This window comes from Channa argus, chromosome 10 (genome assembly GCF_033026475.1).
Source record: "Channa argus isolate prfri chromosome 10, Channa argus male v1.0, whole genome shotgun sequence".
Classification (NCBI taxonomy): domain Eukaryota; kingdom Metazoa; phylum Chordata; class Actinopteri; order Anabantiformes; family Channidae; genus Channa; species Channa argus.
Window position 1 is genome coordinate 17398817 of NC_090206.1, and position 17126 is coordinate 17415942.

A 17126-nucleotide genomic window follows, 5' to 3' on the forward strand; every position below is an offset into this window, starting at 1 on the left:
GGTTTTCTTTTGGCTGCAGCCATTTGTGTGCGATGGATTTTGACGGATCAAAATTGTTTATTGTTAAAATATTTCCTATTCAAATTAAAGCTGAAAATACCAGTTAAACAGTCGATTCAACTAATTAAAGATTCTAGTCCTGTTGGTTACAGGTGAAATTACACTCATGATTTTATCGAACTGCACCCAGTGAAGATTTTATGAGTTTAAACAGCTTTAAAACTCAATCAGAGACAAGGAAAACAGTCTGGTGTTAAGTCCTTAGCATGTAAGTTCCAGTGAGTGCTTGATGTACAGACCTCTCACTGTAACCGAACAGCTCCATTAGTAAATCGTTCTGTACATCACCAGATTACAGCTTCCAGAATGATCCTTACATGTTCCAGCATGATCTGGGCCTGTCTCATCCATGTGATTTTAGGCCGGCGGTCATTGCCCCCGCCCATTCTGCTCCTTCATGCAAGAATTGCCCCACCAATCGCAGGGGTATACAAGGGATTAGCTCCTCAGATTAAAGCGGCCACCTCCAAACCCTGCTTAATCCTGCCATCTGTCAGAGAGCAGCTAACCAGCCAAGGCTCTATTGGCTAATTAGAAAGGAATAGAGGATCACAGAGCTAGAGAAGTGGGGTGGTGGTGGGGGAGTCTCCTAAGCACACTTTTTGTCTGGTACTGCTGAAGGAAGAGTGGCAATGGAAGAAACGTACCTTCTCAACCATCCTGGAGTCAGGAAGAAGATTCTGGCTGGAGGCACGGGGCCACTCCCACACTTTCCACCTGGAACTAAGGTAGCCTAAATCACTGGTAACCTAATAATACTGGATTCAACCCCAGTATGCTGAAGATTCTAATTCCTCCTATAATTCTTATTTTCATGTTTCACAGAATGAGTTATCCTCTTAGGTGTGTTTCATTGACCATTTCAGTTAGACTCAGATGAATTATTCATTAGGTGAGGAAATGTATTCTGTATCTGGCTCTGACATGCACAGTAAACATTTGGTCGACCAAATTGCAACATGTTTGTTGGCACTGTGTCTTTCTGTTTATCCGCTGATCTGCTGGTCACCGACATTTTCCCCTTCTAGTCACATCCAGCCATATGGCACAGTGCCTGGACGCTGACATTTTCCATAACAATGACGGCATGAATTTCCATTTACCTGTTTTTCTGTGTATGTTCAGTCCCCGGGGAGGTGTTTCCCATGTTGCTTGCAGTCATCAGACCATTATACACAATCTGTCCAACTATAAATAGCAGGTTACATGGAGCCAACATAATTTTACAGTTTTTGTGTGAATTGTTCACATGCGCACACACGCAGATGGGACACAATAAAAATCAGCATATCTGCTTTACATAAATAGAACTGAATTCACATCACAAATGCATGTTGTCTAATGTCAAAATATGTTTAAAAAAAGATTCTGTATCAGGCTCTAAAACTGTCAACATCTGTAAACTTTCAAAATGAAAATGTATTTTGTCACGTATGTAATGATTTAATTATATCTATAGAAATACAGAATGTTTAATGTATAAATGAGTAAAATTACAAACATTTTCCTCTGTGTAACTTGAGCAGTGACATAAATATTTGTTATTGACACGTCGAACAAACCATTAATGACCTTCCAAAATCATATCTATCTACAAATTTTTTCAAATTTTCAAGCCTACTAAAAGAAAACATATGCAAGTATAAGTATATTGCAATAAAGAGAAAATGCAGGAGCTTTTAAGATATGAGGATAATTAGTGGACTTCTTGATATAAGAATAGCATTTTCTTTAAGTATTATGTACTTAAAGTAATCATTAACCTCCTCCACTCCCTCCTCCTATCCAAGCTGGTGTTCCACTTTCAAACACTGTTAGACAATTTTGAGCGGACAGTCATTGATGACAGTCGACAGGCTGGTCGACTGGGTGAGATCTTTGTTGGCAAGATGTTCAAGATGGAAGTCTGGGAGACCCTGCTGACGTCCATGAGGGTTGGAGAGGTGGCCGAGTTTTGGTGCGATGCCATTGTGAGTTAAACTACAGACTTCACACACACTTAATAGGTTTTTATGAGCAACGAAGAGAAGCTTTTGATTTTTACTATGAATCATTCTTGTTTAGTATTATGAACACAAGTACAGCAATCTTTTTTGCAAATTTTAGTGTTTTCCTTCAAGTGCCATTTGCAAGTATAATTGTAGCTACTTCTTGCGTTTTCCTTGTAGGACTGATTGGCACAGACTGGCAGCTCCAGGGGGTTAGAGTGCTTACGTTCTTCTGTGTCTTATTCCAAACCCTTTGTTCATGTGTTTGTATGTTTTGATGTGTAAATTTTGCAGCACACAGGGTTGTATTCGATTGTGTCCAAGGGAATGAGGCTGATTGCTCAAGGTAGAGACCCCCTAGAGGGCCAGAAACACATGTGCGGTATGGGAAACCTATTCCACTATCACTCAACTGGCTTCCCAGAGCTGGATGAGCTAATGAAAACTCCACAACCACTTATATTTATTATGGAGCTGTTGCAGGTAAGAAACACGGGATAACATAAGAAGACGACAGTTTAGAACAATCAGCTTTTCTCAGATTTTTGCATCTGTTACAATAACCTGACAGTAAAAAAAGATCAATTTGTCCAACCCTCCTGCAGTTTCAAGACACCTTTTTCCTATTCTGTGACAGGAGTGACAAAACTCAAGTCCTCATCTGCCTAAAATGTTTTGCCTTGAAATATTATACTTTCCAGAATAAGCTTGAAACCCACCAGGGGGTGAGCAGCGGTAGCGGTAAATTAACACTTTTCCATTTCAGTTAGTTTCACAATGAGTTGACAGCTTTTCGCTGATGGAAGTATCAGTTCCTTTATTGAAAAACCATAGTGTACAAAGTCCCCCATTCAAAAATCTACTGGAGAAAAGGTGTTATGAGCAAAATGTATTTTAAATAGTCTGAGTAAAAGTAGTCATTATGCATATGTGCCATTTTATAGCGTTAAATTATGGAGCCCCTAAGGACCTTAATGATGTTTTTTGTAAACCCATTGCAAATATGTAATATTTTATGCAACAAGTTAAAATAATTTTTTAAGATTCAATGGCCTTTTCTGTTAATTTTGTAGCTGGACTACATAAATTCCACATTTGTTAATGGTTACAATGATAAAGGGTCAGGAAGATGCAGTAGCTAAATATGTCAATGTGATGATCCAAGGTCTTTATGATGATATTGCATAACATGAATAATATTTAATAAACTGATTATTTGTTTAGTGAAATCAAAGTAACCAGTCACTGTGGCTTCACATTAATGTGGAGTAGTAAAAACCTAAAGTACCAATAAAGTATCACAAATTAGAAATAGAAAATGACTAACACCACAGAATTTGAGTATATGTATCTATTTATCATTCTCTGATGCTTTTTGAGTTTATCCTCATTTTGACATTTTTGTTCTTGTGCTTTCCTCCTGGTTTCTAGGTGGGAGACCCCATGTCTTACCACAGAGAGTCGTGGATGATGGAAAAGGATGAGAAGCTGCAGACAGTACCAATCCTCCACATGCAGGGCAACACACTGGTCAAGCAGGGGGAATTCAGAGAGGCCGCCAGCAAGTACAAAGAGGCTGTCCTGCTGCTGAAAACAGTCCAATCCAGAGTGAGTGAAGCATTAGGGATGGAACATGGAAAAAGGGATGTGCAGGATTAATAATTTTGAGGTTTTCTCAGGATTTTAGGTTTTTGGGGCACGCAGCTCCTGCTCTATTCCGGTGGGAGATTCCTGTTTTCCTGTTTTGCTCTGCTTCACTGTGTCCCTGATTACAGGCAGCAAGGTGGGAGGGCTGTGGAGGGTTGTCTAGGAGGAGAAAGAGATGTAACGATGTAGAAATACTGGAGGGAAACAAGTTGATCATGGGATGTTTTGATAGGAGAACGAGAGAATTATATTTTGGTAGCTTCAGACATATTAACATGATTGATTTTGAAGGCTTACAGTGTGAACCTACATGAAAATATTTAATTTTACTAGATTCACATAAATTATTTGCTTATGTGTAGGAGATGCAACATAGCAGCACTGATCGTGCTCTTATTCTTCCATCTTTGCATGTTTGTGTGTAGGAGATGCCGGGTGATATAGACTACATTAACTTGGGTCGAATGATTATCCCCCTGGAATTGAACTACTGCCAGTGTATGTTGGAGTTGGAGGAGTATTATGAGGTGATAGAGCACACAAGTGAACTGCTGGAGAAACACAAAGGTAAATGCACGCTGAGAAGGTATCGTAAAGATCGATTGTGAATACAAATTCATTATTTTGCTCTGTTCAAACTCACAGCCTTTCCCCTAGGGATTTGAACCAGCAAACATACTATAGCCTATGTTTAAATATAGCAACTACAATGCTTCTGCTGTGCCGACATAAAGGGAGGGGGAAAAAAAACACGTTGGTATCAGCTGTTGCCAAGGCCTGCAGATGTAGGTATGTCTGTGGTATTACATTTTGAAATATTTTCATAGTTCAAAGGCCTTCAGTCAAAATCAAATTTAATCTGCGAGACTGGCATCAGATGCCTGGTAAAGTGCATGCAGTACCTACTGATTGCGTGTGGGCATTTTAAGGTTATAAACATTTTAGGAAATTAGCTGCCTTCTTGCAGATAGTTCCATATGAAGCTAAGCTAAACAATGACTAGGCCATATCTTAGTTTAGCTTTAAGACAGGGAGCCACCAGCACCTCAAACGCTGCAGGTCTCGACCCATCTGCATCTGTCCTCCTCGTAGCTTTAAGGTATAAACCATAATATCTGTCCGAAACAACGCTAATGCCTGGAGTTTCTTAGTTCAGCTTCGCATAAAGCCTGGAAATAAGATGAAACATCGAACGTAACCCAACCTTCTGTAAAACCACAGCCCCTTAGATGTTGAGGTACATCCTGAAATGATTTAGCTTCCAGTAGCTTGGCATAAAACTGGGAACAGAGGGAAACCGCTAAAGTAGTGGTGGAAAACCCAAAAGGACTGAGCTAATACAAGCAATTGTGTTGAAAATGATTCAGTGTTTGATTCTAAGCATTTGATGGTTAAAATTGCAACATCTGCCTGCCGAATACTCGGTATTACACGCGAATGGACGAAATAAATTATTAAACAGTCCATCAGAATATTTAGCTTTTTAAATGCTGCCATTGTTGCTATTTTGCTCAGTAAAGTCTGTATTATGAAATCTGACTCTTAAATATACTCTGCAACTGTGAAGTGATCAGAATGAAAAGTAAATCTAATGTTTACAATCAGCGCGACACCTTTCTGATACAAGTGTGACGCAACAAAAGCTCATTCAATGTGCTTGTGATTTTTCGCGCGGCAAATCTGGGTGTCGACGTATTTTGTCGATACTTCTTGCTTTGAAAACTCCATACTGGTTTGAGTAGTCTGCTTTGAGCTAAACTAACCCAACTCCCAGCGTGAACACAACTTTTCATCTTTTCTTTTCGCAGAGTTGAGCTAAAAAGATATTAATTAGTGAGCTTCATAAGATTTTTAGACCTTTCCATTGTGTCCCCGAGCTTCCCGTCTTTAACCAAGATAACCGTCTCCAGGCAGCCAGTACATGAAAAGCTGCTCAGTAATGAATAAAATAAGGCCCTTCGGATTAATTTCCACCCCTGGATTTGAACACTGGCGGACAATCATTTCAAAAAGTTGTAAAAAGCTGACAGGTCAGAGTTTGGCTGTTGCATGTTTCAGCTGTGTGTTCAGTGAGAGTGTGTAAGAGAGCTGAGGTTGAGGATATTACTGAGGCTTTTACAATTGGAGCAGCACTGGGAATTGTACTGTCATATACAGGGCTACTCATATTATCCCAGAGGAGCTCACATGCTGCCACAGTCTTAGTACCTCACCCAGAGACAGGATCCACTGAGGCAGTCCCTATTTTACTCTCTGTCCCTGAATTCCCAGTTTTATATTAGTCTTTGTGTGTGTGTGTGTGTGTGTGTGTGTGTGTGTGTGTGTGTGTGTGTGTGTGTGTGTGTGTGTGTGATGAGAGCGCACAGTTAGTGTGTTAGTGCCTGTATAGAGAGGAAGGGTATAAACTTGTGAGTGAGGATGGGAGTGAAATAGTATTGTGTAAACAGTGGCCAAGACTTTCTGAGCTCTGGTCCAATTTGAGCTCTTGTCACAAAGCTGCAGCCCTCTTCATAAGGCGAACGCAGCATTACTCAGACTTCATTCATTTATCCCGTTGTTGTTTCTCCTTCCATCAATACCAGATTGGCTGTATCAGTTCGAGTCAGCCACTCCACTGCCGTTTCACGCTTTCAGCCTAGTTGTTTTTCAGAAAAGCACCCAGTAGTGGCTCACTGCAGTGCCTCTGCTTTTGCCACGGGCGACCAATAAATCAGTTTAAATGTTGGCTGAATGAAAATACAGCATAGGGGGAAATTAAATACACACAAAGAGAAATATGACGCATTACAGCGGTCAATGATCAATTGTTTCTTTCTGGTACAAAGTTAGATGAGAAAATTGACAACACTCTTCGGGCTGTTACTGTGCATAGCAGAAAGACTAGAAATGGGGGAGACAGATAGTCTGGCTCTGCCTGGTGGTAACCGAATCCACCAGCACAAAGATACACACAAACACACACACAGTATAAAATCGACAAATCACTATTTACCAAGTGTTTTGTGCTTGGCCAGACATGGTAAACTCCCAAAAACATATCAAATTGACTTTTTGTAGACTTTTTTTATTACATAGAAAATAAATGTGAGCAGATGTGTTAGGTCCGTTTCCAGTCTTCGCGAAAATCTAATCTAATTGCATATTTAACTTTCTGGTTGTGGAGGTGGTTGTAGCTCAGGAAGTACAAAAGGTCATTCACTAATTGCACATTTGGCACTTCGATCCCCAGCATGCATGTATGCTTAGGCAAGACAACCCCGAGTTGCTCCCAGTGAGTGGCAGCTCTGTCACTGTGTGTGTGTGTGTGTTTTACTTGTTTGTAAGTCACTTTCGATAAAGGTATCTGCCAGATGACTAAATGTAAATGTCAGCTCTAAACATTGTACTTTTTCTTTGAGATACAAGGTCTTAGTGAGGAATAAGAAGGTGTATGCATTTTTGGCTTATGTTTTTTCTGCTAACTTAGTGCTGATAAGAAATACACATACTGAGTACACACCCACACACTGTCTTAAATGCAGACAAATCACAGCCTCAGCTTCAGCAGACAGAGCAAGTTTATTATTCAATATCTCTGGCTTACACACCAATAACTCTGTTTTTATTCATGACTTGTTCTTATTATTCTGTTGTGCGTCATTCCTTTTCTCTTTCTCAGACTGTGTGAAGGGCTACTACAAGAGAGCCAAGGCCCATGCTGCCGTGTGGAATGAAAAGGAGGCCCGGAGAGACTTTAACATGGTGGCCCAACTGGACATAACCCTGGCCTCTCTTGTAAAGCGAGAGCTGAGGGCACTGTCAGAGCGCATGAAGGAGAAGTACTGGGAGGAGAGGGAGAGATACTGGAACATGCTGGAGAAAAATGACAACAAAAGTGATGAGGAGGAGAAGGAGGAAAAAGGGAAACAAGAAGATGGTGAAAGTGTGACGACTGAGAGTAAAGCTGAAGTGAGAGACGACAAAGTTGAAGAAGAATCTGCATCTAAAGGAGAACCTGGAGGAAAGGAAGAAAACGTGGAACAGGCTCCAGCAGCTGAGGCAGGTAACAAAGAGAAAGAAAGCTGTGCTGAGATCAAGCAAAATGTTTTAGATAAAACCGAAGGGAAGGACTGGCAGCAGATGTTACGACTGGTCATGTTGCTGCAGAATGAAGGAAACTTCCTCATTAAAGAAAAACGCTTTGAGGATGCATCTGCAAAGTTCAAGGAGGCCTTAGAATACGTGGACTTTCTTCAGAACACGGTTAGTGGAACTGATTATATGGTGAAGTTGTTTGAAACCTTGCACATAAATAATGTAGCATGAAAACTAAGCTTTTGTTATGATGATGACTGTCCAGATGTGCTTCTGGATTGATTCTCACCACATTAACAATCACCAATTTAGTCCATTCAACATCGTGAATGGCAAAACATGCCAGAAAGTAGTTTGACAAAAGGATTGTGGATTGTAAACTATAATCATCTGTCATTGTTTTTCCCTCAAGAGCAGCTGTGGTATTGTAGCTATGCTTGGCGAATTGAAGAGCAGAGAAACAGCACCAAAAATAACAGCTATCCACGGAGATGTCTCTGTGACAGCGCTCGCCCGGGCTTCTTTCCTAAAGTCCCTCACTGCTACCACACCTCACTGTCTAACTCGCTCTCGCTTTTCACAAATAACAAACTCGTCAGCCCACCCTCTCCTCCTCCTATTTTTATAATCCTCTACCCCTTACCTCGCCTCTCCATTGTTTTCAACATCCAATCTTCTTCGTTGTCACGTTTTCATTATTGTTTAATCTTACATTTCCTCTGCTGTCTATTACAAACACCTTCTCCACCCTCTTCATCCTACCTGCCACCCGTCTCGTCCTCTTTCTGCACCCACTAGGCAGATCAACAAGACGAGGACTGGGAGTCGCTGGAGAAAGTGCGTCTTCCACTGACTCTCAACCTTAGCCAGTGCATGCTGGAGCTGAAACAATACCAGAAAGTGGTGGAGCTCAACAGCAAGCTGCTGAAGAAGCATAAAGGTAACATATGCATGTGTGAAGATGATATTTGAGGCTCGGGAGGAAACGAAGAGGCATATTTTGATAGAGAAATGGTTACATGAGCATATACAAACATGCTTGATTTAAAAATATCGGTTAGAAATATCAACATCTGTTGCTGGCCCTCAGCAAATGTCTGCCTTTATGCTGCAACAGTCCTTGATCTGTCTGTTTACCAGGGAAAAGAAGAAACCAAACATTCACAACTGCATTGCTGAGTCTCTCTCTTGTTCCCCCGGCACCCACCCATGGACATCACAGTCAAAAATGAATTCATTGTTTTCTTTTTGTTTCTGCTGTGACTGAATTATTAATAGTTGAAGCTGACGTGAAATGGTTGTTCTTATGCTCTCTTTTTTATTTGATTTACTTCTCTCAAACTTTAGCCTTCTATTTTGTCTCCGCTGGCATGCAGTGTGGTTATTTCATCCTCCCTCTAGTGTGTGTGTATATTATTAATATTTATATAAATTTTATATATATTTCTAATAAAGTAGAAAGCTTTTATGGCTTTCTAATTTTATTGGTCTTTTACATGTCAATATACCTGCCATTTTTACATCTCCACTGTTTTTTCTCATATTCCATAGGAAACTTTAAGGCAGTGTACCAGCGTGCACGAGCACACGTCGCATTGTGCAATGAGGATGAAGCTCGGAGAGACTTTGACATGGTGGAGAAGTTGGACCCAAAATTCAAACCCTTCGTTCGCAAGGAACTGAAAAAGCTGTGCGAAAGTATGCGCACCATGCACGCCCTCCAGAACAAAACTTACTGGGATACGACGTGGGAGAAGTGGGGGCCTGATGGGAGCAAGGCCAAGAGTGCAGCAAGAAAGAAGAATGCCAAATTTACACAGAAAGCCACAAAAGACAAAAGTGAGGCAGATAAAAAATCACACAAGGACGAAATTGAAGAGAAGGAAAGCTCAGAGAAATCTGCCCCTGCTGAGACGGAGGAAGCGGATGACGCAGAAGCAGAGGAAAATACAGATGTGAAAGCAGAGCAAAGTAATAAGGTGGTCGAGAATGTGGGAGCAAGTCAAGAGAGGGTAGATAATGAAAATACAGAGTGTGTTGTGGTTCATGGGGACGGGCAGGGCGCACCAGATAATCGAACAACAGATAAAGATAGCAATCCCGTGCCCACCAGCACAGGCAAAGATAATGTAGTGTGCAAGGGATCAGCATGTGATAAGGGCAGAAAGAAGGTCAAATGCCAATCAAGTGCTGCGCAGGGCCCTAGCGAAACAAGCCAAGGGAACAAAGCCACCAGGGATAAGAACGAAGAGACCAGTGGGTAGAAATTGTCTTTTGCAGGATCAAAGGCCGTAGGGCAGAGAGACTGAGACCAAAAAATGAAGAGGAAAAAGCAATATGGGTACAGAAGGTAAAACAAGGGGGGGAGAGAAGTGATAAACAACCAAGCCTCAAGTCCCAAAAGGAAATATTGATTCTGCCACCTACAAATCCAAATATAAACACAAGAGGAAAAATTAATATAAACAGCCGGATTTGGCACTTGGTAATTTTCATTATTCAATTCTCAGAGGGATAACTTTGGGCATATAAAAAGCACAGGCAGACAGAGAGTTTGCCAAATACAAAGTTTTTTTTATTTCTGTACACAAAGAGTAGAAAGCAGCCAGTAACCCACTTGTTATTACAGTAAAAAGCCTTTCTTCAGAAAACTTTTTATACAGATTAAAAACTCTAGAGAAAAGACAGCAAGAACTGTTTTAGTGCTGGACAACAACGTAAAGTCAAAACCGTAAAACATTTAAAAGATTAATGAGGTATATTAATGGTGAGTTACAAAAAAACAAACAAACCTCAGTTTACCAGTAAGGTATGAGTGTGTGTATATATGTATTAGTGTAATCAACACCTTGAGGTTAGTTGATTCATTGCCCTGTTGTGTATGACGTAACAAATAAGCGCGTGTGTCCTTATTACAAGCTCAGATGCATGACATCAAAAACACGGAGAGGACGGTCTGGCGCAAAGGCAGGAGAGTAATGATAGGGGCTGTTAGTGGAGAGCCTGCCTCTTAAGTCATACCACCGCAGAGAGGCGGCTGTGTGGTAGTGTGAGGGCTAGTAAACTGTAGGGAGCCAATGCCAGTATAGAAATGTGTACATGGATGAGACGATCACACAGTCACACAGAGATGGGGCTCTCTGTGTGACTCTCCTACAGCTGGCTAACCATCAAAGTCCATTTAGACATTACTGTCAAACAGCAGCTGAGTAAAATACTCTGTCACATAACCACCAAGTGTATTTGTTTCAATCTGCCCTCTCTAAAAAAATAAACACAATAGATGTTGACACGCAGACCTATGGGGAACGCCTCATCTTTTTTTCTATACACCATCACTCAGATTATTTCCTGTACTCTCACACAAAAGAATGGTGATAGAAGTGCAAGGGCGCAGGTCATCCACGTGTAATAAGATAAATAAACGTCAGAATAAACATCTTGTCATGATCGCTTCTTTTCACCCACATTGAGCTGCTGCTTTTTGCTCTAACTTGAGATAGATTCAACTATCAATTGAATCTATCTCAAATATAACAAATTTGTAAGCGATGCTGGTGCACAGATGGAGTCAACGAATGATAATGACTTGATCTGCAGTGGTTAAACAGCAGCAGGCTTCAGTGGAGGTGGATGTGAAGAAGAGGAGACTTGTGTTTGGGGAAACGAGGTACTTTCTCTTGCTTCCCTTAAGGCTGTAGTGTTTGTATTATGAATGGCACACTACCTTTCCATCTCGCAAACCTGTGGAACTGCGTCCTTGGGGATGGTTCCCTAGCAACAGTATCAAAACTAACTGGCAGAGGACGGGCGTCAAAGTGAGAGTATGTGCCTATGGGGGTGTGCTCGTAATGAATGCGGTACATGGGTTTCAAACTCATGTATGTGAGGTCAGACTGTTGTTTAAGGTTTAGAATTAATTCTGTCTTTTCTGTGAGGATGTGCGATAATAAGGTGGTATGATTGCAGAGAAACACACAGAGCCACAGCTTTTTGTTGGAGACAACCTTTTGTCCTGCTTCTGTAGATTTTGCTGTGGCAGGCACATTAAATTGGAGTTGTTTTTTTCCACCTTTCCCCTTTTTTCTAATATTATGTGTCCCTCAACATATGGGTGCTCATGCACCATTATCCCCGTATTTCCATTATTCCTGCCTCCAAATTAACCACCACACACTGATACACAGACACTCCTGATACAACTACTTCCCTGAAAGTATCTCACAATGTAACACACGCATCATAACTCTTTTCCCAAATGGATTCAGTTTGGTTTTAAGGCATCAGTTGACTGTGCTATGTTTACAACAGAACGCAACCTATGACCCTTATTGAATCTTCTTTATTTCCAGTCATCCATACATTATCTGTAACCACTTATCCTGTTTACGGTTGCGGACGGGCTGGAGCCTATCCCAGCTGTCATTGGGCGAGAGGTGGGATACACCCTGGACAGGTCGCCAGTCAATCTCAGGGCAGCAGAGACTCACAAGCATTCACACTCACATTCACACCTACAGGCAATTTAGAGTCACCAATTATCCTAACGTGCATGTCTTTGGACTGTGGGAGGAAACCGGAGTACCCAGGGGAAAACCACACAAGTATGGCGAGGACACGCAAACTCCATACAGACTGGGGATCCAAACCTGAGACCTTCTAACTGTGAGGTGGCAACACTAATCACTTATGCTGCCCTTTTTGTTTTTGTAATCTTAAAAGCATTTATGTGAGCAATAGCAAAGGAAAATTAGGCATTTTCAGTTAGTAGCTACTCTTCAAATCTACATGGAGGAGGAAGTCTGCATAGGGCCACGTTGTGTTGGTGGGCAGGCTGTGCCTTGTAGTTTCTGAAACTGGAGAGCGAGAGCTCAGCCTGGCAGCACTTTCACCTGGAGCTCGTCCTTTTTCTCTGCACACAGCAGGAGAACACTAAGATTTCAGAGCGGATGCATCTATGCTGATACTTTTCTCAAAAAAAAAAAAAAAAAAAAAAAAAAAAAACCTAAATTTCTGTCACTATACAAATAGGCTCCAAAGTGAGAGCTTGTCTAAATTCATGATGAAGTGGATCTCCATTTTAATGAAAGTGTGTGTGTAGTCTGTATTTTTATCAATGCAGCCCAGCACTTATTATTGATCATGCACTGAGCCATTTCTGTATTGGTGCATTATAAATAGGGAGTATGGATGTAGCAGCATACATGCGTGTGAACAGGGAGTGCAAGTGCTTCTGTATGAGCATGAAGGGCTAACTTAAAAGAGTGGCAAGCAACAAGAGCGGGAAGCTGTTTGGGACGATTAGTGGAACACAGTGTGTGCATATAGAGGCGCTGTGCTAGCTGGCACTTTGGCTGTCTTAACATAAATGATGGATGTAACTCACGATGTGTCATTCTCACAAAGTAAATAAGCTGATTGTGGGTGATGTCAACTCCCTGACAATCTGCACCGCGTAGTCATATGAAATGCAGTCAACTCAGCCCTGATCTAGTTTACACTAGCATGCTTTAATGCACCACCTTCTCTCTTGTCGTATCTTCTCGTACAAAAAACTAAAAGAGAAAAAAATAACAACCATGACAACACTTCTAAGTTAAAGAAATCACACTGAATATACAGGCATTCTGACAAAACAAGGGCATATCCTTCTTATTCCTCTTTGCATTTGATATTTCTTTTATGAACGGCCCAATTTGTGCTGTGGACTGTTCTAAAGCTTCACACCTCCGAACAACTACACAGATACTGGTAAGCACAGTGTCTTGGCTGAGCATTGTTCCTTTACTTTAGTCTTTCCCTGACCTGCTGTTAACGGTAGTTTCCTTTGGCTCGTTAACATGATGTCAGGCTGTGCCACTTAAGTTATCAAGCACAGCCTGGCCAAACGCACATCAGGGTGAGCCTTCAGGGGTTTGCATCAAAAAGGCTTTCAGTGCACAAAGTTCGAGTGGAGGGTTAGCTCTGGGTATCATAGCTGCTGCAGTGGTCTCAGGTCCTGGTGTATAGTGGCCTGGCCTCAGCCTCATGGAGCTCCTCTCTCTGCCATCAGGCATCCTTTCAGGCTTCCTCTCTGCTCCTCCAGGCCCACTCAGGGTTAGATGTGTGAGGTGGTGCCTGAAATCAGAAAATGTAAGAAGAGATAATGGACAAGCTTTTACAATTTTTGAAACACTGGTGCAAGAATGAAAAAGTGTTCTTCGTTATAACTAAGAAGACTAAAATTATTATAATTATTATATATTGTTAAGTTCCAGGCTTTTCACTGCCCAGTAAATTTAATTTAAAATGAAATGGGTCAGTTTTCAACATGACACTGACATTGTCTTTGTCTGCAGTTGCCTCTCCCTCCCTTTATCTTACGCCTTCTCACTGCCATTTAATCTCCCCCCCACAACTATTAATCTGCAGCAGTACATATTTGCTGTCCTCCCCCATAGGTGATAAAAGAGCAGAGATTCTCTAAAGCGGGTGGCGCTGCAGTGTCAAAAAGCCGTACAGCTGAGACAAACTCACCTGGTTCTGAAGGGAAGACATTTCTCAGCTGCTCAATGACCTCTTGGAGCTGCAGCACTGTGTCCTGCTCATGCTCCATATCATCTCCTGAAACACATGCATAAACACAAATGTAACACCTTTGGGGATGGATAAGGGTAGATTGGGAGGAGCAGATGCATGGTTTCATATTTGACGAGCGTGCAGGGGTTGAGCCCATATCTGAGCCTTGCTGCACATCGCTGACCTGCTGCTTCTGTGTCAGTGGTCTCCCTGCTGGCCGGCTCTCCATGGTGACACCCTCCAGACACCGGAGAAGACAGGGTTGACGGTTCTGATCCGTTGGCCTCTGAATCATCTTTGGGCTGAATTTTTAAAAGACTGATTACAATTTTTGTAATACTTTTCGAAATAATTGTTCGTATCTATCATGCTTAATTCTTCAGAGTCATTTCACATAGTAATGAATGTGATGATTAATGGACCTCAGCCAGGAGCTCTCCTAAAAAGAGGAGTCCTGTCCAACAGCTTTTACACAAAACCTTCAGGTTACTGTGATTTGTACTTTGACAAACAGACAAAACAATTATCAGCATATAAGATGACACACTGACAGAAATATTAGTCTCAAATAACAATCAAAGTTGCATAATTACTGTATATACAACTCTCCATGCATTGTATTGTTTTTAACAACACTACCAAAACTCAAAAGGCAAACAAGTTCAGTAGCGGCACTGAGACTGAGTTGTCTGCAGAGACAGAGGAATTCATACATACACCTCCAATACAAAGCAGATTATACAGATCTTATTCTTTGAGGAAATGAAACACTGATATTGGTCCAGGGAGAGAAGCATTATATGAATTAGAATAGTATTATTTTTTTTTTTTAGACATCCACCTTTTCTGTCTCTGCAACATCACTCCTCTACACCACTCTCTTTCAACCACTCGTTCTCAATTTTCAAAGTCTTTATCCTGCAGAAGAAGCATCCTGTCCCTGTTTGTCAGTGTCTGCTCACTCTCTTTGCTTTCTCATTACTTAATGACCTGCATGTGCACTTTACATCTGTACTGCTGCCGCTAACAATTTAAACTCTCTTATTATGGTAACCCAGTAATGTGCCTAAAAGCACACTCCTTTTGGCAGAAAACTAAACCCACCAAATAGAAATGTTCCAGTGGATCCAGTCCTTCAGTTCTGTAATGACTTTTCAGGAGTTGCTATTCCCACAAATGGCACATAAGATACGGCTGCTTGATATTTCATCTCATCACTCAGCAACATAATGTCTCAGAAATCAGCTACTTGACGGTGAAACATTTGACTTAAAATGTAGGTCTACTTCAATGTGAGTAACTGCCCAGGAAAATCAACAAACATTAGAGAAAAGTGCTAAAGGTTTATTTTATTCAATTACTAATAATCCTTTACAAGAACAACTCTTATTTTAGTGAAGCAAAATTACGTAAAAGTAATTCAGCATTTAAGGTTTCTATTTTTATTATACTTTACTATAAGTATTATAGAATGTAGAAAATTTGGTAATTAACTTTTTTACTTCCAATTAATTCCATACACTAATAGCAACCTTGAGATTGTTTTTTGGTCCACTGCTGGCCAGCTAAACATGAAAATAAAAATAATAAACAAATTAAATTTTTTTTTCAGGAATATTTCAATAACAATTTTAAAAATATCCAACATGAGAGGATGATCGCATGCTTTGTGTTTAGAATCTGAATCTACCGAGTAATTAGTGAGCAAAGCTGGCACACTTCCTTCTGAACTAGTGGAATTAATGGAACAGACGTGAGTGGAATATAAGTAGAAATACCTAAGACTGCAAGTACCTGAGACCTGCATTTAAAAGAGTACTTGTAAATGTCATTTAGACTAATTGCTGAATTTGCTTCATGAGAGCCTCACTCGGAGGTTTACCTGTAGCAGTAGCTCCCTGAGCCTGTGCAGCTGGGACTCCAACTGTTTGTTGTGGTCCTCCAGGATCTGCATTCGGGTTTCCAGGCGAGTCTTGTGTTGGCGGAGGACCCGCGCCTCGGCCAGGAGCTCCTCATCCTGCTGCCCTCCCGCAGTGGGGGAACCAGGACCGCCCTCTCCAGCCTCAGTCAGCATGGGAACTGAAACTGCCTCTTCATGCTTCCATTTAAGCCGTCTGTACTCGCCCTGCAGCACCCTGAGGACACACGTGGAGGAAAATCAGTCAGACCCACAAGCTGGTACAATGCACAGAATAAAAACATGACTAGAGATATTTGTCCAGTTTCAAAGTGTCACAAAGAGGAATGTATCTACAGGTATATTTGTCTGGCACATTGTCTATGAATTACAGAATAACTTTATTACTTGAGTACACAGGTACACACAGAAACACGGGCTGTGTCCAAAATCACCCCCTACTCACTCCTTCACTACTCCCTATATAATGCAAACATCTTCTTTATAAATACAAGCTGCAATAAATCAGTTCTTCTTATCTCTCACATGTAGCACCAAGGACATTCATTGGTATCCCCTGTACTGTGAAGAATTACAAAAGGTGCTATAATTTTTTTGTTTGCTGGTTCATAACATTCATGTTTATTTATGTACTCCAACAGTGTTTACTGTGCACCCTCTGTGTTATGTACTATACACTACGCATACAAATTATTACAATTTCAAAATTAACAATTTGTTATAGTATAGAAATGAATATTATGACACAGAATAAGAAAATATTGAGTGTAATTATTACTATGTAGGAACAAATGTTTATTTCTCAAAGGCTGCAGACTAAAACATATATAATATGTTATTTTACATCATGGCACTGCTATTTCCTTTTAGTCAGTTAAAGC

At 40.9% G+C, this 17126-nt stretch overlaps 2 protein-coding genes across 5 annotated transcripts in view; one reads left to right on the forward strand and one right to left on the reverse strand.

Annotated features, from left to right (window-relative positions):
* The first annotated feature begins 692 nt into the window (after positions 1-692).
* Positions 693-11067, forward strand: LOC137134423 (uncharacterized). Of its 2 annotated transcripts, XM_067519240.1 has the most exons (8): positions 693-788; positions 1851-2030; positions 2343-2531; positions 3480-3656; positions 4121-4262; positions 7354-7937; positions 8568-8709; positions 9321-11067. In XM_067519240.1, exons 1-8 carry the CDS (start codon positions 693-695, stop codon positions 10031-10033), a joined length of 2223 nt encoding a protein of 740 aa, XP_067375341.1. In that variant the 3' UTR covers positions 10034-11067. The 2 variants fall into 2 exon arrangements, with proteins under 2 accessions (XP_067375341.1, XP_067375340.1); XM_067519239.1 differs by lacking the exons at positions 693-788; positions 2343-2531 and having other exon boundaries at positions 798-2030.
* The window catches only part of drp2 (dystrophin related protein 2), a 108213-nt gene continuing 102107 nt past the window's right edge, over positions 11021-17126 (reverse strand). For all 3 annotated transcript variants that reach the window (XM_067519226.1, XM_067519223.1, XM_067519225.1), the window contains 4 exons: positions 16210-16462; positions 14512-14629; positions 14286-14372; positions 11021-13886 (listed from right to left, as the gene is read on the reverse strand). In XM_067519226.1, coding sequence (XP_067375327.1) covers positions 13867-13886; positions 14286-14372; positions 14512-14629; positions 16210-16462 — 478 coding nt within the window. In that variant the 3' untranslated portion in view covers positions 11021-13866. The remainder of the gene's footprint in view (positions 13887-14285; positions 14373-14511; positions 14630-16209; positions 16463-17126) is intronic.